This window comes from Eschrichtius robustus, chromosome 3, assembly GCF_028021215.1.
Source record: "Eschrichtius robustus isolate mEscRob2 chromosome 3, mEscRob2.pri, whole genome shotgun sequence".
Lineage (NCBI taxonomy): Eukaryota > Metazoa > Chordata > Mammalia > Artiodactyla > Eschrichtiidae > Eschrichtius > Eschrichtius robustus.
Genome location: NC_090826.1, coordinates 106,942,739 through 106,969,456, shown reverse-complemented (window position 1 = coordinate 106,969,456; position 26,718 = coordinate 106,942,739). Strand labels below are relative to the sequence as shown.

The 26,718-nt window shown below is 39.8% G+C and overlaps 1 protein-coding gene and 1 long non-coding RNA gene across 4 annotated transcripts; one reads left to right on the top strand and one right to left on the bottom strand.

Annotated features, from left to right (window-relative positions):
* Positions 1-1,465: 1,465 nt before the first annotated feature.
* LOC137762558 (uncharacterized) lies at positions 1,466-8,912 on the bottom strand. Its single transcript, XR_011073587.1, has 4 exons — positions 8,517-8,912; positions 6,658-6,711; positions 6,472-6,581; positions 1,466-1,632 (listed from the first exon to the last, which is right to left on the bottom strand). It is a non-coding gene; the product is annotated as an uncharacterized lncRNA (long non-coding RNA).
* PRKAB2 (protein kinase AMP-activated non-catalytic subunit beta 2) lies at positions 8,852-25,935 on the top strand. Of its 3 annotated transcripts, none has more exons than XR_011073585.1 (9): positions 8,852-9,042; positions 9,303-9,485; positions 13,022-13,188; positions 13,984-14,077; positions 14,314-14,434; positions 18,413-18,546; positions 19,211-19,279; positions 21,358-23,018; positions 25,504-25,935. XR_011073585.1 is itself a non-coding variant. In XM_068540624.1 (7 exons), the coding sequence occupies exons 1-7, from the start codon at positions 9,330-9,332 to the stop codon at positions 21,433-21,435; spliced, it is 819 nt and encodes a 272-aa protein (XP_068396725.1). In that variant the 5' UTR covers positions 9,080-9,329; the 3' UTR covers positions 21,436-25,935. The 3 variants fall into 3 exon arrangements, 1 of the variants encoding a protein (XP_068396725.1); XR_011073586.1 differs by having other exon boundaries at positions 21,358-25,650; positions 25,744-25,935; XM_068540624.1 differs by lacking the exon at positions 8,852-9,042 and having other exon boundaries at positions 9,080-9,485; positions 21,358-25,935.
* The last annotated feature ends 783 nt before the right edge of the window (positions 25,936-26,718 follow it).

The window sequence follows — 26,718 nt, the reverse complement described above, 5'->3', positions numbered from 1 at the left end:
CAATTATATGTGGTGACTATCATTTGTCACACTATATAATGTCAATTGTTTCTGTCACCTATTTCCTCCTTGAACTAGTAAATTCCTTTGAGGAAGATACTTTGTAATTAATCTGTATGTTCCTAGTGCCTAATATAGTACCTGAAACACAGTAAGACCTCAGTAAATCAATGATTAATTAAATGATTAATTAATTAAGTTCAACATGGGAGATAAAAATATGGATGAGTTTTTAAAGGAGTAAATAAAATAGTGAATAATACTTCACTATTTTATTAAAAAGTTATTGAGGAGATTATGGGGTGTTTAACATTTTGAAATGTCTGTGGGGCAAGCATGTTCTTCCAGAAAATATTCTGGGATAGATCATTGATCTGAGTCAGTATGTCATCTCTAATATTGTTTGGTTTGAAACACAAGTGACATGTCCTATCCATAACTTATTTCCTCAATCAAACACAGGATTTAAAAAGGAAATATCTTAGCGCAGGAACGAAGGTGGGGTGCGTGTCTTCCTTGATCCTCCTTGCTGCCTTGGTCCTCACTGCTCTTTCTCCCTGCTTTCTCAAATTCCCCAGCTTCTTTAAAGCACCCACTACCTCTCTTGTTTGAAATTATTTACGGACCTCCCGTTTACTCCTCTTCATTCAGTGAAGATTTTAGCACCAAGCTTTCCACCTCTCTCTCTATATAACTACTCCTGTAGTTAATTTTTTCAGCAGTTTTTTTAACCTCAACTTTTAATTGATATATAATTGACATATAGCATTATATTAATTTCAGGTGTACCATACAATAATTTCTATATATATTATGAAGTGATCACCAAAGTAAATCTAGTTTATGTCTATGGCCACAAATAGTTAACAAATTTTTTTCTCGTGATGAGAACTTTAAAGACCTACTCTCTTAGCAACTTTCAAATATACAGTACAGTATTGTTAACTGTAGTCACCATGCTGTACATTATATCCCCAGGACTTGTTTATCTTATAACTGGAAGTATTTACCTTTTGACCCCCTTCACCCATTTTGCCCACCCCCCGCCTCTGCCAACCACCAATCTGTTCTGGCATCTATGAGTTCAGGTGCTTTGTTCTGTTTTTTAGATTCCACATAGAAGTGAGATCATACAATACTTCTCTTTCTCTGTCTTACTTATTTCACTTAGCATAATGCCTTCAAGGTCCATCCATGTTGTTGTAAAGGCAGGATTTCCTTCATTTCTTTGCTGAATAATATACCATTGTGTATATACACCACAGTTTTCTTTATCTATTTCTCCACTGATGGACACTTAGGTTGTTTCCATGTTTTGGCTGTTGTGAATAATGCTGCCATGAACATGGATGTGCAGCATTATTCTGTAGTTCACATCTGTGTAGGTAATACTTTCACCAATCCAATGTATTAGTTAGGATTAGATTCAACTGCATATAATAGAAAAACCCAAAGTAACAATGGATTAAACAAGGTTAAAGTTTATTTCCCTCTCATATGAAGAAGTCTGGAGGAAGATAGTCCTGAAATGGTGTAACAGCTCCACAGCATCTTTCTGCTCCATTATCAGCATATGGCTTCTACCTTATGGTCCAAGATGGCTGCCGGAGCTCCAGCCATTATATGGACATTCTACACAGAAGAAAAGAGAAATATAGAAGGCCACGCCCCTTTTAAGGAAAATTACTAGAAGTTCCATATAACATTTCCACTTAGATCTCATTGGAAGTATTTAGTCACATATATCTGGCATATATCCAGGGAGGCTAGGAAACGTGTCTTTATACAGAGAGGCAATGTGTCCAGATAAAATCAAGGTTCTGTTATTAAGGAGGAGGGGAGAATGAGTATGAGTGTTGAGGCAGACCTTTACCACCTGGCCTCTCACTTCAATGACCTTCTCATTCCAATGATTTTATAATCTACCTATGTCATTACCACCAAGATCTCGATTTCAAGCATACCACCGTCCAAAACCTTTTCTTATCTTTTCAGCACATTCACTCCAGTACTCTAACTCCACTTTTTTGACTCCACTTCATGCCCTCCATCAACCTGCTCTATCTTCACTTCCTACCCTACATGGTCTATAAGCCATGGTCAAACATTATAATCATATCCTACCATGCACTCTCAATTCCTTAGCCCTTTCCTCCATACTTGCTTGGCTAAGCATTACCTTTAGTTATGTGCCTGCACTAAAACACTTAAATATGGCAAGACAAAAATATCACTGTGCTCATTTGACGTCTTAAATTCATGACCACTAAACCTTGCTTCTTTTTTCTCTAAGAAAATAGAAGCAATCAGAAGACTTTCACATCTTTCCACTCTGTGCCCAAGGTCTGTAATGAGGGCTAGTCACACAGTCACCCTCTGCCAGCACATATCAAAATTCCAGACTCCCAGAAGGAGAGCAGGTGTTCAGTATAAACCACACGGTTACACAGTATAGGCACAGAGAGCCACTCTTATCATTTGGGGTGGTAAGAACCCTCCCAAAATCCAAATTCCCAGACACCAGCCATCGGCCAAAGATGCAAGGTGGCCTTCCGAAGGAGAAGCAACCTCAGGCCTGGGGTTATGCTCCACCTCCTTGAGAAGGCAATATATACACACATGTGGAATTTTTCTGTATAGGAGATTTGTTCCCCATATTCTGGTTGGTTTTAATTCTTTATTTTTGGAGATATGGGAAGCACTATTATGGTTCCAAGAGTCAGCTAACTCTTTCCTCACACTGCCTTTTATTAGGGATCTCCCATACTGGTCTCCAGACTGTTGCCTGCCCCAGTGTGTCTCAAAATTTGGTTCTTGAGCCAGAAACATCAGCATCATCTGGAACTTGATAGAAATTCTCAGACCCCATCCCAGACTTACTGAATCAGAAGTTCCAGTCACCAGTCATCTGTGTTTTAGTAAGCCCTCCTGATGCATGGTAAAGTTTGAGAACCACTGATTTAGCCAAAAGGTGAGGAAGACCTGTAATTGCTCTTTCTGTCAGGACTTGAACAGATTCTGAGGTCTCTACTATCTACCAGAACCAACAGATGCTGAGTTATGAAAATTGGGCTGGGATGAGAGTGGTGTGGAGCTGGGGGTGTATTCAAACTAGCATCTTCGCTTCCTTGAGGATTTTAAATACACTTATTTTAAAGCTCTCTTCAGAGTATTCTTTTTCTCTATTTCTTTGGGTGCAAATGCTCTCATTTGAAGAGTCTTCTGGGACTTCCCTGGCAGTCCAGAGGTTAAGACTCTGCGCTTCCAACGCAGGGGATGCGGGTTTGATCCCTGGTCGGGGAACTAAGATCCCACATGCTGCGCAGCACAGCCAAAAAGTAAAAAAAAAAAAAGTCTTCTGACTCAAGATCATGTCACTGGGCTTCCTCATGTGTTTTGCTATTTGGATTACTTTAGTAATTTTTTAAACTTTTTATTTTGAACTGATTTCATTCTTTCAGAAAGGTTGCAAAAATAATACAAAGACTTCTTGTATAAGCTTTACCCAGGTTCCCTAAATATAAGACTTCACATAACATTACAACAATTATCAAAACAAGAAAATTAACATTGATATAAAACTGTTAACTAAATCACTTATTCAATTTTCACCACTTTTCCCACTAAGTTCCCTTTTTTGTTCCAGAATCTTATATTGCATTTAGTTGTTATGTATCATTAATCTCCTCTAATCTTCATCAGTTCTTCAGTGTTTTGTTTCTTTCAGGACCTTGACAATTTGAAAAGAACTAAGTTCCATACTTTATTCTGATTTATTTACTTTATACCTAATGTTTTTTCTATCACAGGCTCCCACTTAGGGTATCACATTACTCCTTATCATTAGGCTGCTTTACACTGTGACAGTTTCTTACACTTTCCTTGTTTTTGATGATCTTGATAGTTTTGAGGAGTACTGGTTAAGTATTTTGTAGACTATCCCTTAATTTGTGATTGTCTGATATTTTTTCCTCATGATTAGTCTAGGGGTTTGGGCTGTCAGGAGGAAAACTAGAGAGGTAAAGTGCTATTCTCATCACCTTATATCAAAGGTACTGCTACTGACTTCCCACTAATGATGTTAAGCTGGCTGAGGTGGTGTTTATGAAGTTTCTCCACTGTAAAGTTATCCTTTTTTCCCCTTTTCTATATTGTATTCTTTGGAAGGAAGTTAATATGCTCCGCCCATACCTAAGGGGTAGACAGTTATGATCCATCTCCGTGAGGGCAGAGTATGGGGAAAGGGCTCAGAGTTTCCATGCCCTCTCCAAGCGAGCCACTCTCCATGAATCTCCATGTGTTCACCCACCTGGAAGCTCTCCAAATTCCTGTCCTTTTTGGGGGTTTGTGGAGGCTTCAGTACACAGGCATGATTGATTAAATCATGGTCCATTGGCAACTGTTTCAACCTCCAGCTCCTCTCCCTCCCCCAGAGGTCGGGGTGTGGGACTGAAAGTTCCAACCCTCTCATCACGTGTTTGGTTTCCCTGACAACAGCCCCCATTCTTAGGTTCAGTCCAAAAGGCATTTTTAACCTAACGAGAAACACCTTTAATGCTCTCATCACTTAGGAAATGCCAAGGGTTTTGGGATTTCAGAAAGAGGGACAAAGACCAAATATATGTTTCCTATTATAAACCATGATATCACAGACCTGAATAGGTATTTCTCCAAAGAAGGTATACAAATGGCCAACAGGTACAGGAAAAGGCACTCAACATTGCTAATCATCAGGGAAATGTAAATCAGAACTACAATAAGATAGCATCACCTCATCTGTTCGAATGGTTATTTCCAAAAAGACAAGAGATAAGAGTCGGCAAGGACTTGGAGAAAAGGGAAACCTTGCATGCTTTTGTGGGAATGTAAACTGGTGCAGCCACTGTGGAAAACAGTATGGAGGTTCCTCAAAAATTAAAAAATAGAACTACCATATGATCCCGTAATCCCACTTATGGGTATATATCCAAAGGAAATGAAATCCCACTTATGGGTATATACCCAAAGGAAATGAAGATACATCTGCACTCCCATGTTCACTGCAGTATTATTCACAGTAGCCAAGATATGGAAACAACCTAAGTATCTGTCTAAAGATGAATGGATAAAGAAAATGTAGCATATACATACACAATGGAATACTATTTAGCCATGAGAAGAAAATCCTGCCATGTGCAACATCATGGATGGGCCTTGAGGGCATTATGCTAAGTGAAATAAGTCAGAGAAAGACAAATACTGTATTGTATCACTTATACCTAGAATCTAAAAAAAAAGTTGAACTCAGAGAAACAGAGGGTAGAATGATAGTTGCCAGGGGTCAGGAGTTAGGGGAAATGGGAAGATGTTGGTCAAAGGGTATAAACTTTAAGTTATAAGATGAATAAGCACAGCATGGTGACTATAGTTAATAATACTGTGCTATATACCTGAAATTTGCTAAGAGAGTAAATCTTAAGCATTTTCCCACACAAACACACAGAGGTGTGAAGTGATAGATGTGAATTACCTTGATTGTGGGAATCATTTCACAGTGTTCACATACATCAAGTCATCATGCTGCATACTTTAAATATATATAATTTTATCATTATACCTCAATAAAGCTGGAAAAAATTAATATCAATGGTATTTGTTTTTAAAAATAATTACTTTCCACAATGGTTGAGTAGTCTCTTTTGTGTATAAACTTGTATCATTCCTCTTCCTAAAGCTGATATTTTAAATGGTATTAAATTGTTTTTATTTTTTATTGAGGTATAATGTTCATACAATAAAATCACCCTTTTTAGTGTACAGTTCTGTAAATTTTGACAGATGCATAACACGATTACAATCAAGACACAGAAGTATTCTATAACTCCCCCAAATTTCCTCAGGCCCCTTTGTAGTCAACCCCTCTTCCCACCTTCAACTCCTGGAAAGCACTGATCTGTTTTCTGACCCTAAGTCTTGCTTTTTCCAGAATGTCATGTAAATAGACTCTGGCTTCTTTCACTTCCCATAATGCATTTGATATTCATCCATGTTGTGTGTATCAAGAGTTTAATCCTTTTCATTGCTGAGCAGTATTCCATTTATGTCTATACCACATTTTGTTTATAGATTTACCAGGCAAAAGACACTTGTGTTGTTTACCTTTTGGGGTGAAAATGAGTGAAGCCACATATGTTTTGTACAAATAAATATTTATGTGCAGGTTTTTGTGTAAACCTGTCTTTATTTCACTTGAATAAATACCTAAGAGTGGGATTACTAAACTGCACGTTAGGTGTATGTTTAACTTTATAAAAAAGATCAGATTGTTTTTGAAATGGAAATCACCAAGATGAGATGTCACACTCATTCCTGATCACAAGTGGGGATGCAAACTGGGGAGCAGACAGGAAAGTACAGCTCCAGATGCCTAATCTAACCTGTCATCCAGTTCTGTAAAATCGATATATTCTTCCCCCATTCCCCCATCCTCACCTCTCAGAGGAAGTAGGACACCTTTAGCAGCATGCATAAAAGTATACTGTGTTGTGAAGCCTCCTGTGCTCTCCATTATTCGCCTCAGTTTATCAGGCAGAATGGCTTATCTGAGGAGACAAGTGGCAATGACATCTGAGATACAGTAACATCAAGAGAACCCCCACCAATTATTTTGCCTATTACCTTCTTCTTTTCCTTCCCTCTAGAAGGAAGGACACTGGGGCAACAGCATTAAGCCTGAAGAGAGAAATTATACTGGTGTTGGTTAAGAGATCATGTTTCTTTACCTAGTCTTTCCTGAGTATAAGGAAAAAACAAACAAACATGGGACTAGGGAGAAGCAATTAATCCTTCCTACAGTGTCAAATTACTTTTGTCTTATGTCTAAAATACACAATATGCCAAGTTGACTTTTATTATTAACTATTGACCGATTTATAAATGCTATTAGAGCAGAACAGTGTCATGAATAATCCCCAAAGCAGATTTGCTTCTCCTATGCTGATTTGACGCTTGTAAGGAAATACGTACTAGGGACATATTACTTGGCATGGAGAAACCACCCTGGGGCTAGAAAGCTGAACAGTACACAAGTTAATGTTTATTGTATTAGTCCTTCAAGGGCCTTGCTTCAGAGTCCTGTGGAAAGATTGAAAGGAACTCGGGGAATAAGGGGGGGTAAGATTATCCAAGAAGGAGGTACTAGACAGTAATGATTTTGGAGGGGTGAGCAAAAGGTTGCAGTAAAAAAAAATGTACCTTTTTTTCTGCAAACTGTCTTTGGTTAAGAGCTACAGAATAACTGAGTTTATTAGGGGCAGAGCAAAAACAAAAGGGGGAGCAGCGGATTTGTTGGACTTAAGCGGATGGGTTTTCAACTTAATATAAAATGAACTTTTTAACAGAGCTGCTCATTCAGAAAGGGTGGCCTTGTGTGACTTGGGGTTCCCCATTACTGGCTGTGTTTAAGACTAAGTGCAATTATCCTGTTATAAATGTAGTAAACAGTATTCATGTACCCTTCATTCTGCAAATGTTAATTTAAAGTTTACTCTGTACAAAGTGCATGCAAGAACATGAAGAAGAATCAAACCTAGATTTGCTCTCTGCCAGTTGTCAATGCAGTGGTTCTTACACTTTAATGTGTATACACATTCCTTTGGGGATCTTGTTAAAATGCAGAATCTGATTCTGTAGGATGGGGCCTCAGACTCAGCATTTCTAACAAGCTCCCAGGTGATGCCAATGCTGCTGGTCACTATAACACATGCTGAGTGACAAGGGTTTCTAGTAGGTAGTGAGACATGCATATAGTCATAATACAAAGTAAGAATTAGTAAATACCACAGAAGTCCCATTAATTATCAGTAGAAACCTGAATCTGCTCCAACAAGACTGTCGTTGCCCTTTTCTACCTAAGTATTCCTTCTGATGCTTCTGTTGCTCTCTTTCTTGAATTTCATTTCTTCTGGGCTTGCTCACTGCAAGTGCTGTTTCTTAGCCTAGAATAGCTTTCTCCTTCTCCTTATACTAATTTTAACAATTTGTCAAGATTTATCTCCTGGGACTTCCCTGGTGGCGCAGTGGTTAAGAATCTGCCTGCCAATACAGGGGACATGGGTTCGATCCCTGGTCTGGGAAGATCCCACATGCCGCGGAGCAACTAAGCCCGTGCACCACAACTACTAAGCCTGCGCTCTAGAGCCGGAGAGCCACAACTACTGAAGCCTATGCGCCTAGAGCCCATGCTCCGCAACAAGAGAAGCCACCGCAATAAGCCCGCGCACCACAACAAAGAGTAGCCCCCACTCATCCAAACTAGAGAAAGCCCGTGCACAGCAACGAAGACCCAATGCAGCCAAAAATAAATAAATTAAAATAAATTAAAAAAAAATTTATCTCCTAATTATTCCCTCTTCCCTGGGGACCCAGTCAGGCTGACTGCTCCCCATAGCACTTAGTTTTAACCTCGAGCAATTACCACTACTACTTCCTTAGCTATCAGTTGCAAGTCCGTTTTCTTATTCCCTATAGGAACTCACCTCTCCGGGATGCCTGTCGAAAAGACGCTACAAAATGAAAACGTTTGGCGAACCTGAGGCCAGGTGAGGGGGCGGGGGAAAAAGCAATGCCGCTCCACCGGGTGCGGAGCACCAGAGCCCGTGAGGGGACCCCGTGTCCTTCGGTGACCGTCCCCACCAGATGTCAATCCCTGAGGCTCAAGCAACCGAAGATCTCGGCGCAGTCTTGCCAGCGAAGCAGTCCCATCCCCGCACGCGGCGGATTGCGGAAGCGGCACCCCCGCCTGGCACTGGAGGCTGCGCGCGGCTGCCCACCATCGAGGCGACGGTGGCTAGAGAGGCCGGCGGGCCCCGGGCGCTGCCGCGGCGCGGCCGCAGGGAACGCGCGCGGGGCGACCCCGCGCCTCTGGCCTTGTAGCCATTTTAGGAGGAAACCCGGGTCGCTAGCCCGGGGCGTGGCTTCAATTTCAATAACTTTATTGGTGGCCTTATCTGCAGAACAGCAATCGCACCATTGGTTCCGGGAGAAGGCAGAGCATCGCGGGAGGTGATTGGGGTGGGAGCGCCCCTGGGCAGTGAGCGCGGGGCGTGCGGGGGAGTTTCCGAAAGCGGGTTTCTTGAGCAGCAGGCAACTGGGATTGGGGGTTCCGGGGGTTCCTGGAGGCCAGGGAGGGAGGGCTCCCCCGCGCGCGGCTTTCCTGGGGCGGGGATTCCCTTGCCCGGGTCCCCAGACGCAGGGGCGGGGCCAGGGGCTCCCCAGTCGCGACCGCCGGGGTGTCCCTAGCCCCGTGTTGTTCCCCACGGCAGGTGGCCCCCGACTCGAGCTGCACCGCCATGGGAAACACCACCAGCGACCGGGTGGCCGGGGAGCGCCACGGCGCCAAGGCTGCGCGCGCTGAGGGCGCCGGCGGCCATGCCCCGGGCAAGGAACATAAGATCATGGTGGGGAGCACCGATGACCCCAGCGTCTTCAGCCTGCCGGATTCCAAGGTGAGTGTCCCCACGCCCCCAGTTGGTGGCGATGCTGCAGTAGTCTGGGTGTCAGGGCTCCTCCTCCCTATTTTGATTTTTTCTTATCACACTGACCTGGGTTACGGTTTTTAGAATTAAAGGCTTTTTTCGGGGACGGAGATATTGAGTGGTAATTCCTTTCGCGGTGCTGTCTCAAAATAGGATAGAGGCGGAGTTCTTATTACTCGACTACTCTTTTGGCCACATTTTTAGGATGAGGCCAACAAACCTCCGCCCGGTCGCCCTTGGTTCTCCTAACAGGCACGGGTGCCCTCTTCTAGAGTACTGATGAATTTGTAGGTTGTGAGCCCTGGTGAAAAACTTCAGAGGGTAGGTTACCCGAGTTGCTGACCATAGGCGGCATTTCCTCACATCTGCCTTGAGGTAGGTAAATGAATTTCTTTTTCCTGATAACTGTTGTGTATCAGTATCATTTTTGCCCTTCTGAGAGCTCATCACTTCAGATCCTCTTCCCCTTTGGCATGGCTGCGAGCAGCAACCACTTGCTTATATGAATACTTTCTTCTAGTCTTGGGGATCAATAAAGGACATTATTTGGTTGACTGCTTAGTTTTCATCTCATACTTTACAGTTGTCTTGGCTGAGCTGCTTCTTTCACATCCAGCTGCTTCTCAAGTGGGAGAGCAAATAATTCCAGGATTTCTCTAATTTCCGGTAGTACTTCATAATGTTACCGCGGCTGAAAATGGACAACCCACAGTTGCCCTGAAGACCTTGCTCTCAATCAAGGACTTTCAGGAAAGTGGCAACTTGTATTCACCCTACAGAAAGGATAGATGGAGCTGACAGCAATGTAATTACCATTCGAATGTTTCTAATCACTTTCAGAGCTGTAGGCATTAAATACATTAATTCCTCCTGGTAGTCTGACTAGAATGAAGTAGAAAAATGGAGGGGTTGGGGAGATTGGGGTAGGTTTGATGTTATCACTCATCCTGTCCCACCCATCTGGGGTTTTATTTTATTTACTCTTGTAAATAGAGAATAATTTGCCAGGTTGATAACACATGAAATGTGGATTCTACTGTTTATTTTCTTGGATCACAATTGAGAACATAATCACAAAGAGAAGTGAGGGTGATTTCTTGGGGTTTCTTCTTCGTTCCTTTCTTCCTTTTCCCACTTCAGGACTTCTTCCTCAACATTTGGGCCCTCTCCTCAGTCATCTGAATTTACTTCTTCAGAGCTTTCTCAAGGTGATTGTATTTTTACCAATTTCCTACATTGATGACTCAGGATTTAAGTACAGTGTATTTGTCAAACTGTGACTGCAGTAATCGGCATCCTGAATAAAAGCCAGGTTGCTCTATCTGAAATGGAGCCTATTTTGGATCATTCTTTCCCTTACCTCAATCTTGACATTTGTGAAATAAGAAAATTGGTTCAAATAATTCCCAAGGTCACTTCCAAATCTAAGATTTTATAGTTCTCAATCTATTTCTTCCCTCAATGTTTCACTTAAACATTTTTCAATTATAATTCTAATTGTTTTGCCTCTTTTCCTGATGATTTTGCTGACTATTTAACTTGGAGTAAACAATCTTTTTGCTAGTCAGCTGCACTCATGCCTACCACAGAAATATCATGTCATACGTGGAAGGGCTTTCTTCCAAAGCTAGGCATATTAATAGTTTGTAGCTTTCAAATTCTAAACTGAAACTATTAAATCATACAAGTAAATAATAGAAACAGTGGCAGGCGGGCCTACATTGCTTCAAATGCCAGCCTTCTTCGGTGGACTAGTTCAATGGTTTTCAGTCCTATTTGCACATTAGACTCACCTGAGATTTGTTTGAACACTGCATAGAAAATTTGAAACATTTTCCATGTTTCAAAGTCAGGAGAACAGTGTAATGAACTCCTATATAACTGTCATCCAGTTTAAACAATGATCAAATCATGAATGAATTTATGTCACCTATACCCCAATCCACTCTTCCCCCACCAATTATTTTGAAGCAAATCCCAGACCATCATATCAAATATTACTTTATCTGTAAATATTTTAGGATGTATCTCTAAAGATGAGGTTTCTTTCTTTATTTTTAATATAATTTCAGTATTATTGTCTGGGAAGCTTTTTAAAAATAGATTCTCAGGCCTTATATCTGAATCAGAATCTGAGGCATATGTAATTGTTAGGCATATGTAAACATTTCTGTAATTCTAATGCAGCCTGACAAATAAGAGTTCATTGCTTTGAGAAAATGGAGATCAAACTTTTCTCTTAAGCCACTTCCTTATATAATGTGAAAGTTCCTTCAATTCTCTTTCTCTGCTTGCTTTGGATTATGCTGCTACTGGTGTCTCATAGTGTAGTTTTGAGGAATATTGAGAGACAGTATGGAAGGTAGTCTGCCTCAGCCATTTTGAAAGTAAAGCCCAAATGAATAAACTAGTCCTTTTTTTTTTAACCCACATTATTTTATTTGGTAATATTTTGGCTTGGTACCATATAGTCTTATTTATCAAAGTCATGTAAGCCAATCTGAAGTGGGGGTGAGCAAACTTTTTCTATAAAGGGCCAGATAGATAATATTTTAGACTTTGCGGACCATACGGTCTCTGTCACAACTACTCACTTCTGCCATTGTAGCATGAAAGCAGCTGTAGAAAATGAGTAAGTGAATGAGTGTGGCTATTTTCTGATAAAACCTTATTTGTAAAAGCATCTGGCTCACTGGCCATAGTTTGCCAATTCCTGTTCTGAAGGATGGTAATGAAAAGAAACTAAGTAAGGAGTCAGTTTTTTTTCTGGAACCCTACATACTGCATTTGATATTGGAACCACTTTTTTAAAGGAAACTTGTGTTTTTGATATGATGCTTCTTGAGCTCCAGAATTTTCATCCCTACTCCTGAAATAACTAGTATAAACCTGGCATAGGTGAACAAGTAAGATTTCATAACCATTTCTCAAAATTTATGAAACCAATGATCTGATTTTTACATTTTTAATGTCCTTTTGTAACCTATTAACTAAAGTGGAGGTTATGAATTACTTATGAATTTTAGCATCTCTAATTTCTATTACAACTGATAAATTGAGAGCTGCTCATATTTGCATGTGAAAAATACATGGTTAACTTAGTTATTTTTTGTAGAACCATACTTTATTTTCATATTTTTTCTCTTAAGAGACACTCAGAAGCATATCATAATTGTCTGCCTATGAGTTAATCTGATAAGAGGAAGTAAGGTTTTTTGTTTGTTTCTTTCTTAAGGGAAATTCTAAGGCTCTGAAAGAATGAGTGATATATGCAGACTCAGAAGTTAGGCTGTGATTTGGGTAGCCTTTGAGCATAAGCCATTTGACCATTTTGGTCCTAGATGAGTTCTTTTTCTATAGTTTGTTCAAAATCTGATTTAGTTGCTAATTTCAAGGCTTATTAGTCCTTAGCAGAAACGTAGCACCCCTCTCTGCCCTAGGGAGGAGAGTGACCTTTTCAGAATTTCCTGGGTCACAATTTAGGGATGACCTAATCCTTCTTACAGCTCCCTGGGGACAAAGAGTTTGTATCATGGCAGCAGGATTTGGAGGACTCCGTAAAGCCCACACAGCAGGCCCGGCCCACTGTTATCCGCTGGTCTGAAGGAGGCAAGGAGGTCTTCATCTCTGGGTCCTTCAACAATTGGAGCACCAAGATTCCACTGATTAAGAGGTGAAGACAAGTGTCTTGGTTGAGTCTACAGGGTCCAGGAGTAAAGACTTGATTTCCTTTCTCAGGAGAGAGACCTGGCTGGACTACTCCTCTCTACCTGCTAGGGACTCTCTCTAGAACATTTTCTGTGACCAATAACTATATCTGTGACATTTTTTTCTAACCTCATAGTGAGTCAGAGATGTTTTACCACTTAGAATGTCATTTTCTTTAGGACTGTGTTACTACAAGTCCTTTCTATGCTTGTGGGAAGTCTTCCATAACTGCCTGAGTCCAGTTGCTCTTGACTTCTGCACTAAAACAAAACACACTGTAAAGTTCTAGGTAGTAATGTTGTTTGTTGCTTGCAGAGCAACAGTGAATTATGTAACTGGTTATGGCCCTTTGTATAAAGGTAATTTTCTAGAATCTGCTCCCCAAAATATGGAAGGGTACCTTGAGGCACTTCTTATCCTGAACCTACTTGCTATCTTATTTACATTCATGAGGGATCCGTTTTGCTGAAGCAAAATAGTTGTACTAAGGTGGAACATTCGGGAGGATTAACATCTTTATTGTTCTTTTCCAGATATTAGTTAAGAACTAAAGTTATTGGGAGGGGCTAGCAAATACATGCTCAAGGTGATATAAAAAAGGAGAATGGGTTTATAAATTATTTTTTACTCCAGGGGTTGCAATCACTTAAGAATGTGGGAGATCATTGGTATGATATTGTGATTGCCTCGTGGTTTTTACATTTATATTCTGTCTTCTAATAGAAATTTGGCCTATTTAACTTTCTGTTTTCTTCTATAGCCATAATGACTTTGTTGCCATCCTGGACCTCCCTGAGGGAGAGCACCAGTACAAGTTCTTTGTGGATGGACAGTGGGTTCATGATCCATCAGAGGTAAGGCCTTGATCTCCAAGGATAACCACTGACTTAACAGTCTTCTTTAAACTATCATTCCCCTTGGTGTCAAACATCATTGCAGTCAGGATTGATAGGCTCCTATACTGTTGGATTTCTTTCTTGATAAAAGATGGTGGTGCCAAGTATGATCCCTTTTAAAAAGAGGAGAGTTGAATAGAACAGATGTATTTGAAATGGGGATTCATGAATTTTTTTTCCATTCATTGTTTCAGCCTGTGGTTACCAGTCAGCTTGGCACAATTAACAATTTGATCCATGTCAAGAAATCTGATTTTGAGGTGTTTGATGCTTTAAAGCTAGATTCAATGGAAAGCTCAGAGACATCTTGTCGAGGTAATTTTGTAGTATTTGCTCTTTCTTGATCTGTTTTTCTTATAATGCATGTTTCTTCCCAAGAGTGGTTTTTGTTTGTGTTTTTTCATTTTCTCCTTAGGAATCCTATGAATTGTATGTATATGTTTCTCCTATAAACATTAGGTCCCCGTCTTCAAGAAAAAAATCTGTCTAGTGTATTTGATTTCAAACTTTTTAACCAGTAGGTTTACACTGTAACCCAATACACACTCACACACACACACACACAACAGTAACACAAGTCTTACAGTATAATGTTTGCCTTTATTGCATGTAAAGCACTCTATTTTCTATTTTATCCTTCTTTTTATAAACCACTAATGGGCTATGGTCTATAGTTTAAAAAGCTATTTCTAGTAATATTTCAAGTTTTTCATTGACCTTTGAGAGTATCAACTAGCAGGGGCTAGCTGTGTCTCATATGCCTTGTTTAGCTGCCTCAGCTTAATCCTGCCAGTTTGATAGCTCAGTTGGCAGTTCTATAATTTTATAGGGCCCTACATATATGGCAGTTTTGGGGGGAAAAAGGGTTATAAAAACCTCACATTTCTTTTTTTTTTTTAATTCTTTTAAAAATTTATTTATTTATTTATTTATTTTGGCTGCGCCGTGTCCTAGTTGCGGTACACAGGCTCTTTGTTGTGGCATGTGGGATCTTTTAATTACAGCAGGTGGGCTTCTTAGTTGCAGCATGCATGCAGGATCTAGTTCCCAACCAGGGATCAAACCCGGGCCCCCTGCAGTGGGAGCATGGAGTCTTACCCATTGGACCACCAGGGAAGTTCCAAAACCTCACATTTCTTTTGTCTATATGTTAACTGAAGTTTTGTAAGTTTTGGGTTAAAAAAAAAATCCCTTCGTAGAGGAAAAGACCTGTATCCTTTTGTTTCTCCCAATGCTTTTTCCAAGGCCTTCATCTCTACTTACATTAGCTATAATACCAGAAAAGTTATTTGCTATCCATACTCACAGTTACCAATTTTGTTGTTTTACAGTAAAGGCTATGACTGTCTAAAGAACTGTTTCCAGTAAGCACACTTCTCCCTTGTGAGTTCAAAGCCTGCCTATGCTACTAACTAGCTTTGCCATCACGGACAACTCCTTCAACCTTTTTGGTTCTTGGTTCCTTATCAGTAAAATCAGAGGCTTAGACTCTCAGTGATTCACAGCTGAGAAGACACAATACCTGAAGTGAGACATATTAAAATCTCAGGACACAAGAGTGGCTTATGCAGTTTCTAAAAGAATAATCAATAGTATAATAATTGTTTAGGAAAATTACAAAGATACTGTTTTCATTATATAAGCTCAGAAAGTAAGGCTGGACATTGTTCTTAACTGGTGGCGCAGAGATTTAAAAGAGTTTAAAAATACTGAATTAGGGGCTTCCCTGGTGGCGCAGTGGTTGAGGGTCTACCTGCTAATGCAGGGGACACGGGTTCGAGCCCTGGTCTGGGAGGATCCCACGTGCCGCGGAGCAGCTGGGCCCGTGAGCCACAATTACTGAGCCTGCGCGTCTGGAGCCTGTGCTCCGCAACAAGAGAGGCCGCGATAGTGAGAGGCCCGCGCACCGCGATGAAGAGTGGCCCCCGCTTGCCGCAACTAGGGAGGGCCCTCGCGTGGAAACGAAGACCCAACACAGCCATAAATAATAAATAAATAAATAAATAAATAAAAGGGGAAAAGATGGTTCAATTTTTTAAAAAAAAATACTGAATTAAATGATGAGGCCACTAGTTACTCTAAATTTTTGCATTATATGATTCTAGCAAAGCAACCAATGAATAATAGACATATAATCATAATTACAGAGAAAGAGGACTAGCATACTTTTGATATTTCTCTCTTCCCACTTTCACCCAATTTCCTGATCCACTAAGGTAGGGTTTAAATACATTTTATTAGGAATCTTCAAATAATGGGTTTTAATCTGCACTCAGTGACCATCTTTGCCATGTATGTGACTTTGGGTAAATGACAACCATTTTTTTTTCTGATGGAAAGGGAAAAAAAAAAATACTGTTCTATGTACTTGCAAAGAGTGTTTTTGTGGATCCATGACAAAATAACTGAGAGTACTTTGAAAAGTTTCAAGTTCTATACATTTTTAAGATACTGTTGAATATAACAGTACTTTTGCTACTCTTTTCTTTTGTCCCACATATATTTAATTGAAATCTGAGTTCTTATGCTGAACTGGTTATTAAAATCCTTTTTACTAGAAACTGTAAAAAACATTAAAAATTTTTAAGCAAAAAATTATAGTTCTCTTCATTTTTGTGTATTTCTATTCTTGTCTGCATACATTTTTTCCATTTTTTTAAGGTATAATTTCACATGCCATAAAATTCACTCTGATAAGATGTGCAATTCAGTAAGTTTTAGTATATTCACAGTTGTGCAACCATCATTGCTATATAATTGCAGGGTTTTGTTTTTTGGGTTTTTTTTTGGCTGCACTGGGTCTTCACTGTTGCACACGGGCTTTCTCTAGTTGCGGCGAGCGGGGGCTACTCTTCGTTGCAGTGTGTGGGCTTCTCATTGCAGTGGCTTCTCTTGTTGCAGAGCACGGGCTCTAGGCATGCGGCTCAGTAGTTGTAGCTCGCAGGCTCTAGAGCTCAGGCTCAGTAGTTGTGGCGCATGGGCTTAGTTGCTCCGCGGCATGTGGGATCTTCCCAGACCAGGGATCGAACCCATGTCCCCTGTATTGGCAGGCAGATTCTTAACCACTGTGCCACCAGGGAAGTCCAAATTCCAGAGTATTTTAATCACTCCCAAAAGGAACCCCATCCCCATTAGCAGTCACTTTCCATTGCCTCCTTCCCTCCACCTCTGGCAACCACAAATCTACTTTGTGTCTCTATGGATTTGCCTATTTTGGACATTCCATATAAATGGGATCATACACTATGTGGTCTTTTGTGTCTGGCTTCTTTCACTTAGCATAATGTTTTCAGCGTTCATCCATGTTGTAATATATATAATTACTTCATTCCTTTTTATGGCTGAATAAAATTACATTGTATGGATATACCATTTTATTTATCCATTCATTAGCTGACGGACATTTGGATTGTTTCCACTTTTTGTCTGTTACAAATAATGGTGTTATGAACATTTGTGTTCAAGTTTTTGTGTGGACATATGTTTTCATTTCTCTTGGGCATATACCCAGGAGTATAATTGCTGGGTCATATGGTAACTTTGTGCTTAACTTTTGGAGGAACTGCCAAACTGTTCTCCAAAGTGGTGCACCATTTTACATTCCAACCAGCAATGGGAATAATACAAAGGTTCCAATTGCTTCACATCATCGCCAATAATTATTATTGTCTGTCTTTTTTTATTCTAGCCATCTTAATGAGTGTGAAGTGGTATCTCATTGTGGTTTTGATTTGCATTCCCCTAATGACTACTGCATTGTTATTAATTTTTCCTTTTTGTTGCAGTCATCGTAGTATCAGTAGTCTTAGAGTTTATAACCTTGTTGTTGCTTGACTGGAAAAAAGAACAAATCTAATATTTTCATATTGTTTGATAGTTTATAAGGCATTGTCACATCTGTTGTCTCATTTGATTCCTATAAAAGCACTGTGAAATAGGGCAGAGATTGTTATTTTCATTTTATGAATGAGGAAACTGACTATAGTAGAGGGATTTGTCCCAAGTCATACAATTGATAGATGGAGTAGCTCTTCCCTGAACCTACATCTTTTACCCTTCATCTCCTCCCCTATCCTTCACGTCATGTTACCATGTTGAGGAACTTCATGATTTATGTTCAGGGTGACACAGACTTTTCCTTTGTTTGCCTTACAGTTGTAGACCCAACAAGTCACAAGTTTATGATTCTTGACTTCTACCATATTTAATATTAGCTGCCATGTACTGACAGTTTTTTCATGCATCTTTAATAGCTCTCCAACTTTCCCTTATATTTGAATAAATATCTTCCAGACCTTTCCAGCTCACCCCCAGGGCCTTATGGTCAAGAAATGTATGTGTTTCGATCAGAGGAGAGATTCAAATCCCCACCCATCCTGCCTCCTCACCTTCTCCAAGTTATTCTTAACAAGGACACTAATATATCTGTGAGTATCCTAAGAGTATTGCTGGGGCATCTGGGGGTTACTAGGACCATTTGAGCTACAGTGTAGTAATCCTAGAGGTTGGGATTATTACAAAGGTGTGTTGAGTATAAATCATATACGTATCAGTAGCTTTTGTAAAGGGCTGAGTTGCGACTTTTCCAAATACTGTTATCAAAATTCATAGTTGTCTTCTGGTCCTAATATATCAGGCTCAGAGCTATGGATTGCTAGAACCAGTTTCTAAGACTTCCATTCCAACATAAGATAAGGAGTATTTATCATTTGGGGATATCCAAAAGAAGTATATTTTGCATATAATTTACATTTCTAGTCAATTCACTTGATTCCCACTAAGATTATTTTTGCCTCTTACACAAATCTTCTATATGTGTTGTGGGCAAGGTCTATTAAAGAGGATGAATAGATAGTGAGGCTAAGGGTTTCTGCCCTGGACTCAGAATTTTCCTGATTTTCTGTAATGAGAATGTATTATTTATATATACTAGGATGAGTGCATTATTTAAAAGAAATAATACATTCTAGTTTTGAGTTTCTCAACAGTCCCAAAGATCTCTGAGTAGGAATAAACTGTTTGGTTTAGGATTGTGCATTTAACCCCATTTAGTGGGTTTTTTTTGGTTTGTTTTCTTTTTACCCCTCTTAGTGTGATCCAGCCTTGCTCCCCGAGCCCAATCATGTTATGCTGAACCATCTCTATGCACTGTCCATTAAGGTAAGTGGTGGGCCTGGTTCTTCACATAGTTCCCCAAAATGGGAGGGGAAGAGTTGAACACGTGTTCCCTAGTGGCTACTTGCTCTGCTACTTCACTGAAGCTGAAGCTGGCAGTAATAGTCAAATTATAGGAGAAGAAGTTTCTTTTTTTAACTAGTGGGTGAGTTTGTTTGTTTTAGTCTCAATATCTGAGTTCTGGCTAGCTGAATTGCGCTGTGATTGAATGGACTTTTTTGCTTCCTGGTTTCTTTTTCGGTAGCTATTACCTTTGCACCACCTACTTAATTAAGTTTGAGTTCATAGTACTAGGATTTCATTTACAGAAAAAGCAAGTCTACCTTCCAGTTCAAAGAATGCTTGAATGTGATATTAAGGCTTCCACTTTTTTAAAGGTGGACATGAGCTGCTTTCAGGTGCCTGAGTCCTATATACCCAAGTGCTTGCATCTTTCCTATACACTCGTAAAGGAGAAATGTGACCAGACTTGCCCTGTCCCCCCCATCCCCGTTCCAACTCTTAGAATGCTTCTTGGTTTCTCTGCTGCTTTAGATTCTGGATTGAAAATATCTGTTCAGTCTTGTCATGTCTTTGTGGTCTGGCTATTGGAATAATATTTTATATAGTTCTGTAGTTACCAAACTAAGCTGAACATCATCAGAATCACTTGGGGAAAGTTTGTGAAAATATAGATTCAAAGGCTCCATCCCCAGGGATTCTGAATAAGTGCATCTAGGATGGGCCTCAGTAATTTTTTTAAGCTGCTTATATTTCTTAGATGTGCAGCCAGATTAGGGAAATCACTGATACAGCTGTCTTTAACAGATTACGTGGTACTTATTAAATATATATTATTGAATTTAATTTTTATAATAACCTTGTGAGATAAGTATTATTTTTTAACCCTGTTTTATAGATAAAGAAACTAAGGCTCATAGAAGGTCATATTGCCAGTAAGCACCAGAGAGAGAACTGAGGTCCAGTCCTCCCATCCTCATTCCATGTCCTTTCCTAGAGACCATTGGGCTGGTTCTTCCAAGTAGGTCTTTCTCTCACCCACTTCTCATTTCCACCAAACTCTTTCTGGAGTTGAATTTTTTACCTGCCTTGCTTCTGTCATTTTTAGGCTGTGATCTGCATACTGTGGTCACAGAATGTCAATCTGAGAAGTATTCATTGTAGATGATACAATATAGAGGAAAATAGGAAGAGGCACTGGTTTCTTAATTGGATTTGCTTGGATTCTTTGTGATCTAACTGAATTTTGCCTCCTGTATCTGCTCTTTGGCTATCAGGTGATGTCCACAGGTCTGCCATCTCTTTCTATGGTACACCCACGGTCTGTAACACCGCTTGGGAAATGGTACCTCTTACTCTTCACACTGGTTCTGACCCAGGTTAAGGTCTTGATTGTTGTGATTCAGTTTGGCCTTGACCTATCCCTGGTTCTCTCAGATTGTTTAAGCTGTTTGGAATTGATCCATTGGATTGAGTGTCTTTCCAAGGAGGATTTTAGGGTCCACTTTGTTCAAGGATAGAAGATGATTCCTGAGTCCCCTCTTGATCAGAGATGACTTTTTTTAAAGTTCATCCCTGGTATTAAATGGGGCTTGGAAATGGTTTTTCAAAAGGACCACTACCCTTTTTTCTCATTGCTTTTAAGACTTCCTTCTAGAAATGGATATCAGGATATTTCTTTTTTTCCATGATAGTTTTAAGCCCAATATTTGAAGGTGAGGTGGGGAAGGAAGTGAGGTAGGAGACTAATATTTTTTCAGCACCTACTTTCTGTGTCAGATATTTTCATGTAATCATCAGAGCCATATTAACGGTAGGTGTTATCCTTTGTAATGATGAGAAAAAAGACTTAGAGACATTAAGTAGATTACTCAAGGTCACAAATAGAGTAACAGTTGGAGTCAGGATCAAAACTTAAATTGATTTGAATCCAAAACCAACCTTTTTTTATAATATCAAACTAACTGTGTTAAAAGTGAGCAGTTGTGAAGGATTAATGGCTGGGAACAGCTGCCTACATCCTGAACTAGTGAATTAACTACATATGTTTATTTCCCTTGCAGGACAGTGTGATGGTCCTTAGCGCAACCCATCGCTACAAGAAGAAGTATGTCACTACTCTGCTGTACAAGCCCATCTGAAGGGATTCCTTCCTGCCTCACAGGATTCAGGAGAAGCATCTCCCTTGCCTTTCTGGACTAGACCAGTCTTACCTGGGGCTGGAAGGCTGATTTGCTTTGAGGCTAATATGTGTGTTTCAGTGCCTCTGAGTAGGATGCTCTGCTTTTGCATTTGATTGCAAATGAGAGCTTTAGGAGTTCATGGAATTTATTTTAAGAAAAAATCATATATATACACACACACACACACGCACACGCACACGCACATGGGAGGAAAGTTAATGGAAGCCTCCTAGCTAGATGTATTCTTTCTGCCTGTGGGAACTCACCAAGACCTGTTGGGGAGAGCTGCAGGAAGAACCATAACAGGAAGCTTTTTTCCTAAAGTGAATGAAGAGCAAACTCAGGATCCTTGTTGGGTGGAGATTCTATCACTGCTACCTTGGCTCTCCAAGGGATGGACTTGTGCCAGACTGCTGCCCTACTTACAGCTGCCTCCTTGCAGGAGCAGCTTTTCTTGCATGGGTTCTCTGTATTCCCAGAGTATGTGCACAATCTGTGTTTTTTATATGATACCAGGTGCCCCACAAGAACCCTTTTTCCTCTCATTTCACATTCTTGCTTTGTTAACCTCCTTCAGATCCTATATCTGACCCTTGCCTAACACAAAACTCAGTGGGTAAGTGACCCCTTTCAAAGGCTGTGTGAGACCTGACCCACCTTACAGACTACGGCTGCCAGAAAGTCTCCTTTTTAAGCTCAGCACAGGCCCATGACACTTTGTTACCACTTATTTTAACTTCTACTGAAGAAAATATGGCTCAGCATTATATGAAAGGCAGAATGCAGGTCTACTTTTTTGTTTTGGTTTGGTGCCACAGTTTAGGCTGTATTGGCACATTCCCATACTTTTTCCCACCTGGTTTGGCCCTGCTTCCATGTTTTCTTTCACAGAGCAGATAGCTTTGAAGGTAGGAGTGAAACCAGGGAAAACTTTCCTGTCTTTCGTCCTTGGAAGATTTTTATGTGCCTACATTTTTCTTTTATCAAAAAATGCCTTTTCATTGGTCTTAAGAGACTGCATTTGGAGAACTTCAGGCTTATGATAAATTGCTCCCAATATTTTCTTCTCTAGTCTAGCCCCCTACAGTCTTACATTAATGAGGCTGACTCTGTGTACATCATTACAGTAAACATTGCTCTAGATACAGACCCATTCAAACTCATTTCATGTACCTAAAAGTGTCCCTCAACTTAAAGATTCATTAGGCCAAGAGGCAAGAAATTACCCTTCGTGTTCCCAGCCATGAAAAGTATCACTTTCATGCACTAAATGCTAACAAGAGTTATCTTGTTCTTCTGTATCTTCCAGAAAGTGTTTGTTGATGAAGTGGGGTCAGTGATTTCCATTTGCGGAGTAAAAAGTATCTACTCAATCCACTCTTGAGATTCAGAGATAAGATACTTTTCCCCAAGTTTCTGTGGCTCTTCCATTACAGATAAATACAAGCCAAACATTCAATACTGAAGGAGGCTAAACTTGTTGCTGGAGAGGCTCCTTGACTGCTAAGATGAGCCCAGCCCCACTGAAAGGGCACCCACAGGTAAATTAGCTACCTCCTGTCTTTCCCATGTAAAGCTGATGATACAGTTGTCTTCGGGTATGTAGAACTCTTAGATCCTGTGTGTGAGGCAGTAGGGTATGGGATTGTTGTCTCGCTGGGAATGCAAATTGCTAAGTGCTTTGGTGGTTAATTGCTGAGAGTAAATATTGCTTTAGCCACTCAAGGCCACCATCTGCTTCAAAAGGCTTTTGTGGAGAACATTTTATGGTTCCAATCACTTTTAGAATGGTGTGCCATTTAAAAAATCCAGGCCAAATTCTGTTACTACCAACTCTCAGGATCTACATTGTCTTCAGTTATATTAGAATTTTGTTTTTTCCGTTACCCATTAAACAAGTGGGCCACTTAGGAGGATTTAAAATCTTGGTTGTTACATAGAGGATTTTGTTGTACTCATATGTCTTGTCAGCAGTATTGACATGTAATTGTCTGTGTGTTCCTGTATTAAAATCTCTGTTCTGCACAGATAGATCATTAGAGTGTGGCAGGAAAAGAGATTCCTTCAATTTCTCTCAGGCCAGAGGCTTCTGTGAAATGGGTCTGTCTCCAGTGACAGTAGGTTTTGGTGCTGGTGACCTTCAGATCTTTCTAATCTGGAAATGTGTAGAAAGTGTCAGTTTTCCAAATTCTGAGGTAATCTTTCAGCCAGATGTGAAAGTGGAGCCTACCAGCTGGTATGGAAAGGGACCAGTAAGAGGAATTGGATGATGACTCATTCAGCCCTGTCCCTTCTCTGTACTGCTGATTAACATACCATGGCCTTGAGAATTCCTATCATACTCTCAGTCTGTCCCCTAGAAACTGTTCTAGAAGGTTGAGAGGGAGGGAGGAAGGTACCCAAGAGTACAGCTCACTCATTCTTTTATATTGGTTAAAGGGATAGTTTATTTTCTGCAGAAGAATTTGACAGATTTTGAAAATGAATAAAGGAAAAAAATTTTTTTAGGGTTTTCTTATTTGTTTTGCCTGTAAGAGTTTCACAGTCAAAGAGTAAGAATGTAATTCTTAGGGAGGGCTGACTCTTGAACTGTCTCATGGTTTAGGAGTTATGGGAAAAAGAAAGAGTAACTGAGCTGAGGAGTGGTACTAGGTAAGTTAAGGCTTAAGTAACTCAGAACTAAAAATATCCTTTTTTAAATTAAATCAAACATATACTGGTGTCTTTGGATTTCATTGTACAGAATTTACGGTATAAAAAATCTTTTTCTTGTTTCTATTTTCTACACTTTCTTCTATGTTGTGCTTTAACTTCACGTGTCAGGCAGACTTTACCAGGGTCTAAAGTCAAACATTACCTAAAACAAATATTAGTCATCTTGCTGGTAAGGAGAACTTCTGTGTCATGGTTATTAGCTTGTTTTAAGCTTAAAGTTGAATGGGATTTAATCACTGTAGGCAAAACCCCTGAAGGTCATACCTGGCCTCAACAGTGTTGGCTTTTTTTTAAAACAATGCTTATATATGGTAAAGAAGCTCTGTGAAAGAAGAATCCAAGAGAGGTTTCTGACAGGATCCTACAAACCCAGGCCCACTCACTTCACCCCAATTATTTCTAGTCTCGTAGACCTAATGGATCTGAGATAAAATCTTTGAGAAGTGTTGGTACTCCACATATGCTGCTAAAATGAAGTTAAATTCAGAAAGAAGTGTTACCTCTAGACTGGGCTTATATTAATCTGGGTATAAATGAAGGAGACATATTAATGATAGAATCCCCTGCTTTTAATTGGGGAAGTAGAGCTTTTAAATTTTTGACCTCAACTAAAAATGATATGCAATAGTCTATGTTTGTGTATGTTTGAAATACATTCTATTCTCAGAGATTTCTAAATCCTCACGTTCTAGTGATTTGGGGCCTAGGCTTAAGAGCAGATACACAGTTGGTCCCTGCATTATTGTGACTCATCCTTAAAGCTGAGTTGCTGTCTTCTAGGAACTGCTGACTCTAGTTACCCATGGGATGGAGGACCTGGGAGGGATAGGAGTTAGGGTCTTTTAAAACTCTGGATCTAGGCATTTGTCTCTCCTTAAGCACCAGTCACAACTGCAGGTTGAAGGGCTGTGATTTCTGCAATGAACTCAAACTTTTGGAGTAAAAAGGCCAAATCTTTAAAAATTATAAGAAAAAAGAAAGAAAAGGAAAAAACTCCAAGAGTCTGTTACTTACAAAATCCAATTCTTCGCAGTGGAATCCCTCTAGGATTCAAATTTGGGCTTTGTCTTGATTTGCTTTACTCAGTTGTGCTTTGAATGAATAAGTTTTGTTAAAAATTAAATTTTGTTTTAGTTCCAACATTAGTTGGAGTCAAATTTTGTGTAGCACAGTGCTTTTGCAGTAAGATTGATATGAAAAACTAAATGCTATGTGGATTTTATAGTCAGGTTAAAATGGTCGAGGAGGTACCTACTATAAGTATTACATTATGTGTTCATCATCTTATTTCTTTTCTATTCCCATCTACAGAACACCTACCCAGGTTGCGGTTTTAGAACAGCCAAAGCTCACTAATGTTGATTAGTCCTAATCTCCACACTGGGCCCCATATGTGAAACTTGTTTGAATTTTGGTAAATTGGAGAATGTTGGTTGTTACTACACTGAAGTATTTTGAGTGAGTACAGCTCTGTTATAAAGGGGGAATAAGACTATAAAGGGAATTAAATATGTGAGTCCTCCTTTAAATGGTGCTTTTTGTAACCTTTAGTGCTGCGATACAGAGCTGCTTTTCAGTATTTCACAAAGGAGTGGCATACAAGAATGAATTTTAAAGCTTTTCTCCAAATGTAATTTTTCACCGGACTCTGAAGTGTCTGAAAATTGTGTGATATAACACATACAGAAATGTGAGGGGTTTTTTTCCATAAAACTTGAATAAAAGTATTATACAGCAATAATATTTGAGGTCTTCATTGGTTACTGATTATATTATCAAGACCTATCCACTCAGTTAGCCTCAGGATCTAAAGAATGTAAATTGCCACACAGATACTTTCGAATAAAGAGAAAAGTAATAGGTATATGGGACACATGGTGTCATCCCTCCATCTGCCACCTTTCCTCTTCTTTTTGTTCCAGGCTATGCCAACATTAACTAGAGGAATGCAAACTCTGATTTGATTTTTAGCACTTTCTGTAAACTGCACACTTAGCTATCATCCTGTGCTGGATTAGCTGAGATCCTAGTCTAATGATTTTCAAGCCTGGCTGACATTAATACTACCTATACAGATTCTATAAAAATATTGATGCCCAGTCTACTACCTCCACCCCGATTAAATGAAAATCTCTGCTATGGGATCCAGGTATCTATATTTATTAAGCTCCCCAGGTGATTCTAACATGTATATATCCATTATCCTGGAACTTCCCTACTCATTCTTTCTCTGTCAGATATGTACTTGAAAGCAGGTTATATACTTCATTGTGACAGCAATCACTTCCCTCAGATGTCTTTGTTCAGGGCCATGATTATAATATCCTTTTTATTTTCCATCCCTTTATTTCATGGGGTTTTTACATAGCTGGTCTCTGGACTTTTCTTCAAATAACACAACAAGGCTACCCTGTATTTGCTGCTGTAAAGATTCAACTGAGTTAAATTTCCTCAAGGGAGAGAAGAGAATGACACTGTGGGAGTGACTAGAGGGTGAGAAGAATAGAGGGAGTTGAAGAGAGAAGT

Excerpts from the sequence above, each read along its gene's own strand:
- PRKAB2 (XM_068540624.1), top strand. The coding sequence starts at position 9,330 with ATGGGAAACACCACCAGCGACCGGGTGGCCGGGGAGCGCCACGGCGCC. Across the intron at positions 18,547-19,210 it reads ACAAGGACACTAATATATCT|TGTGATCCAGCCTTGCTCCC; the intron begins GTGAGTATCCTA and ends TACCCCTCTTAG. Across the intron at positions 19,280-21,357 it reads TCTATGCACTGTCCATTAAG|GACAGTGTGATGGTCCTTAG; the intron begins GTAAGTGGTGGG and ends TTTCCCTTGCAG.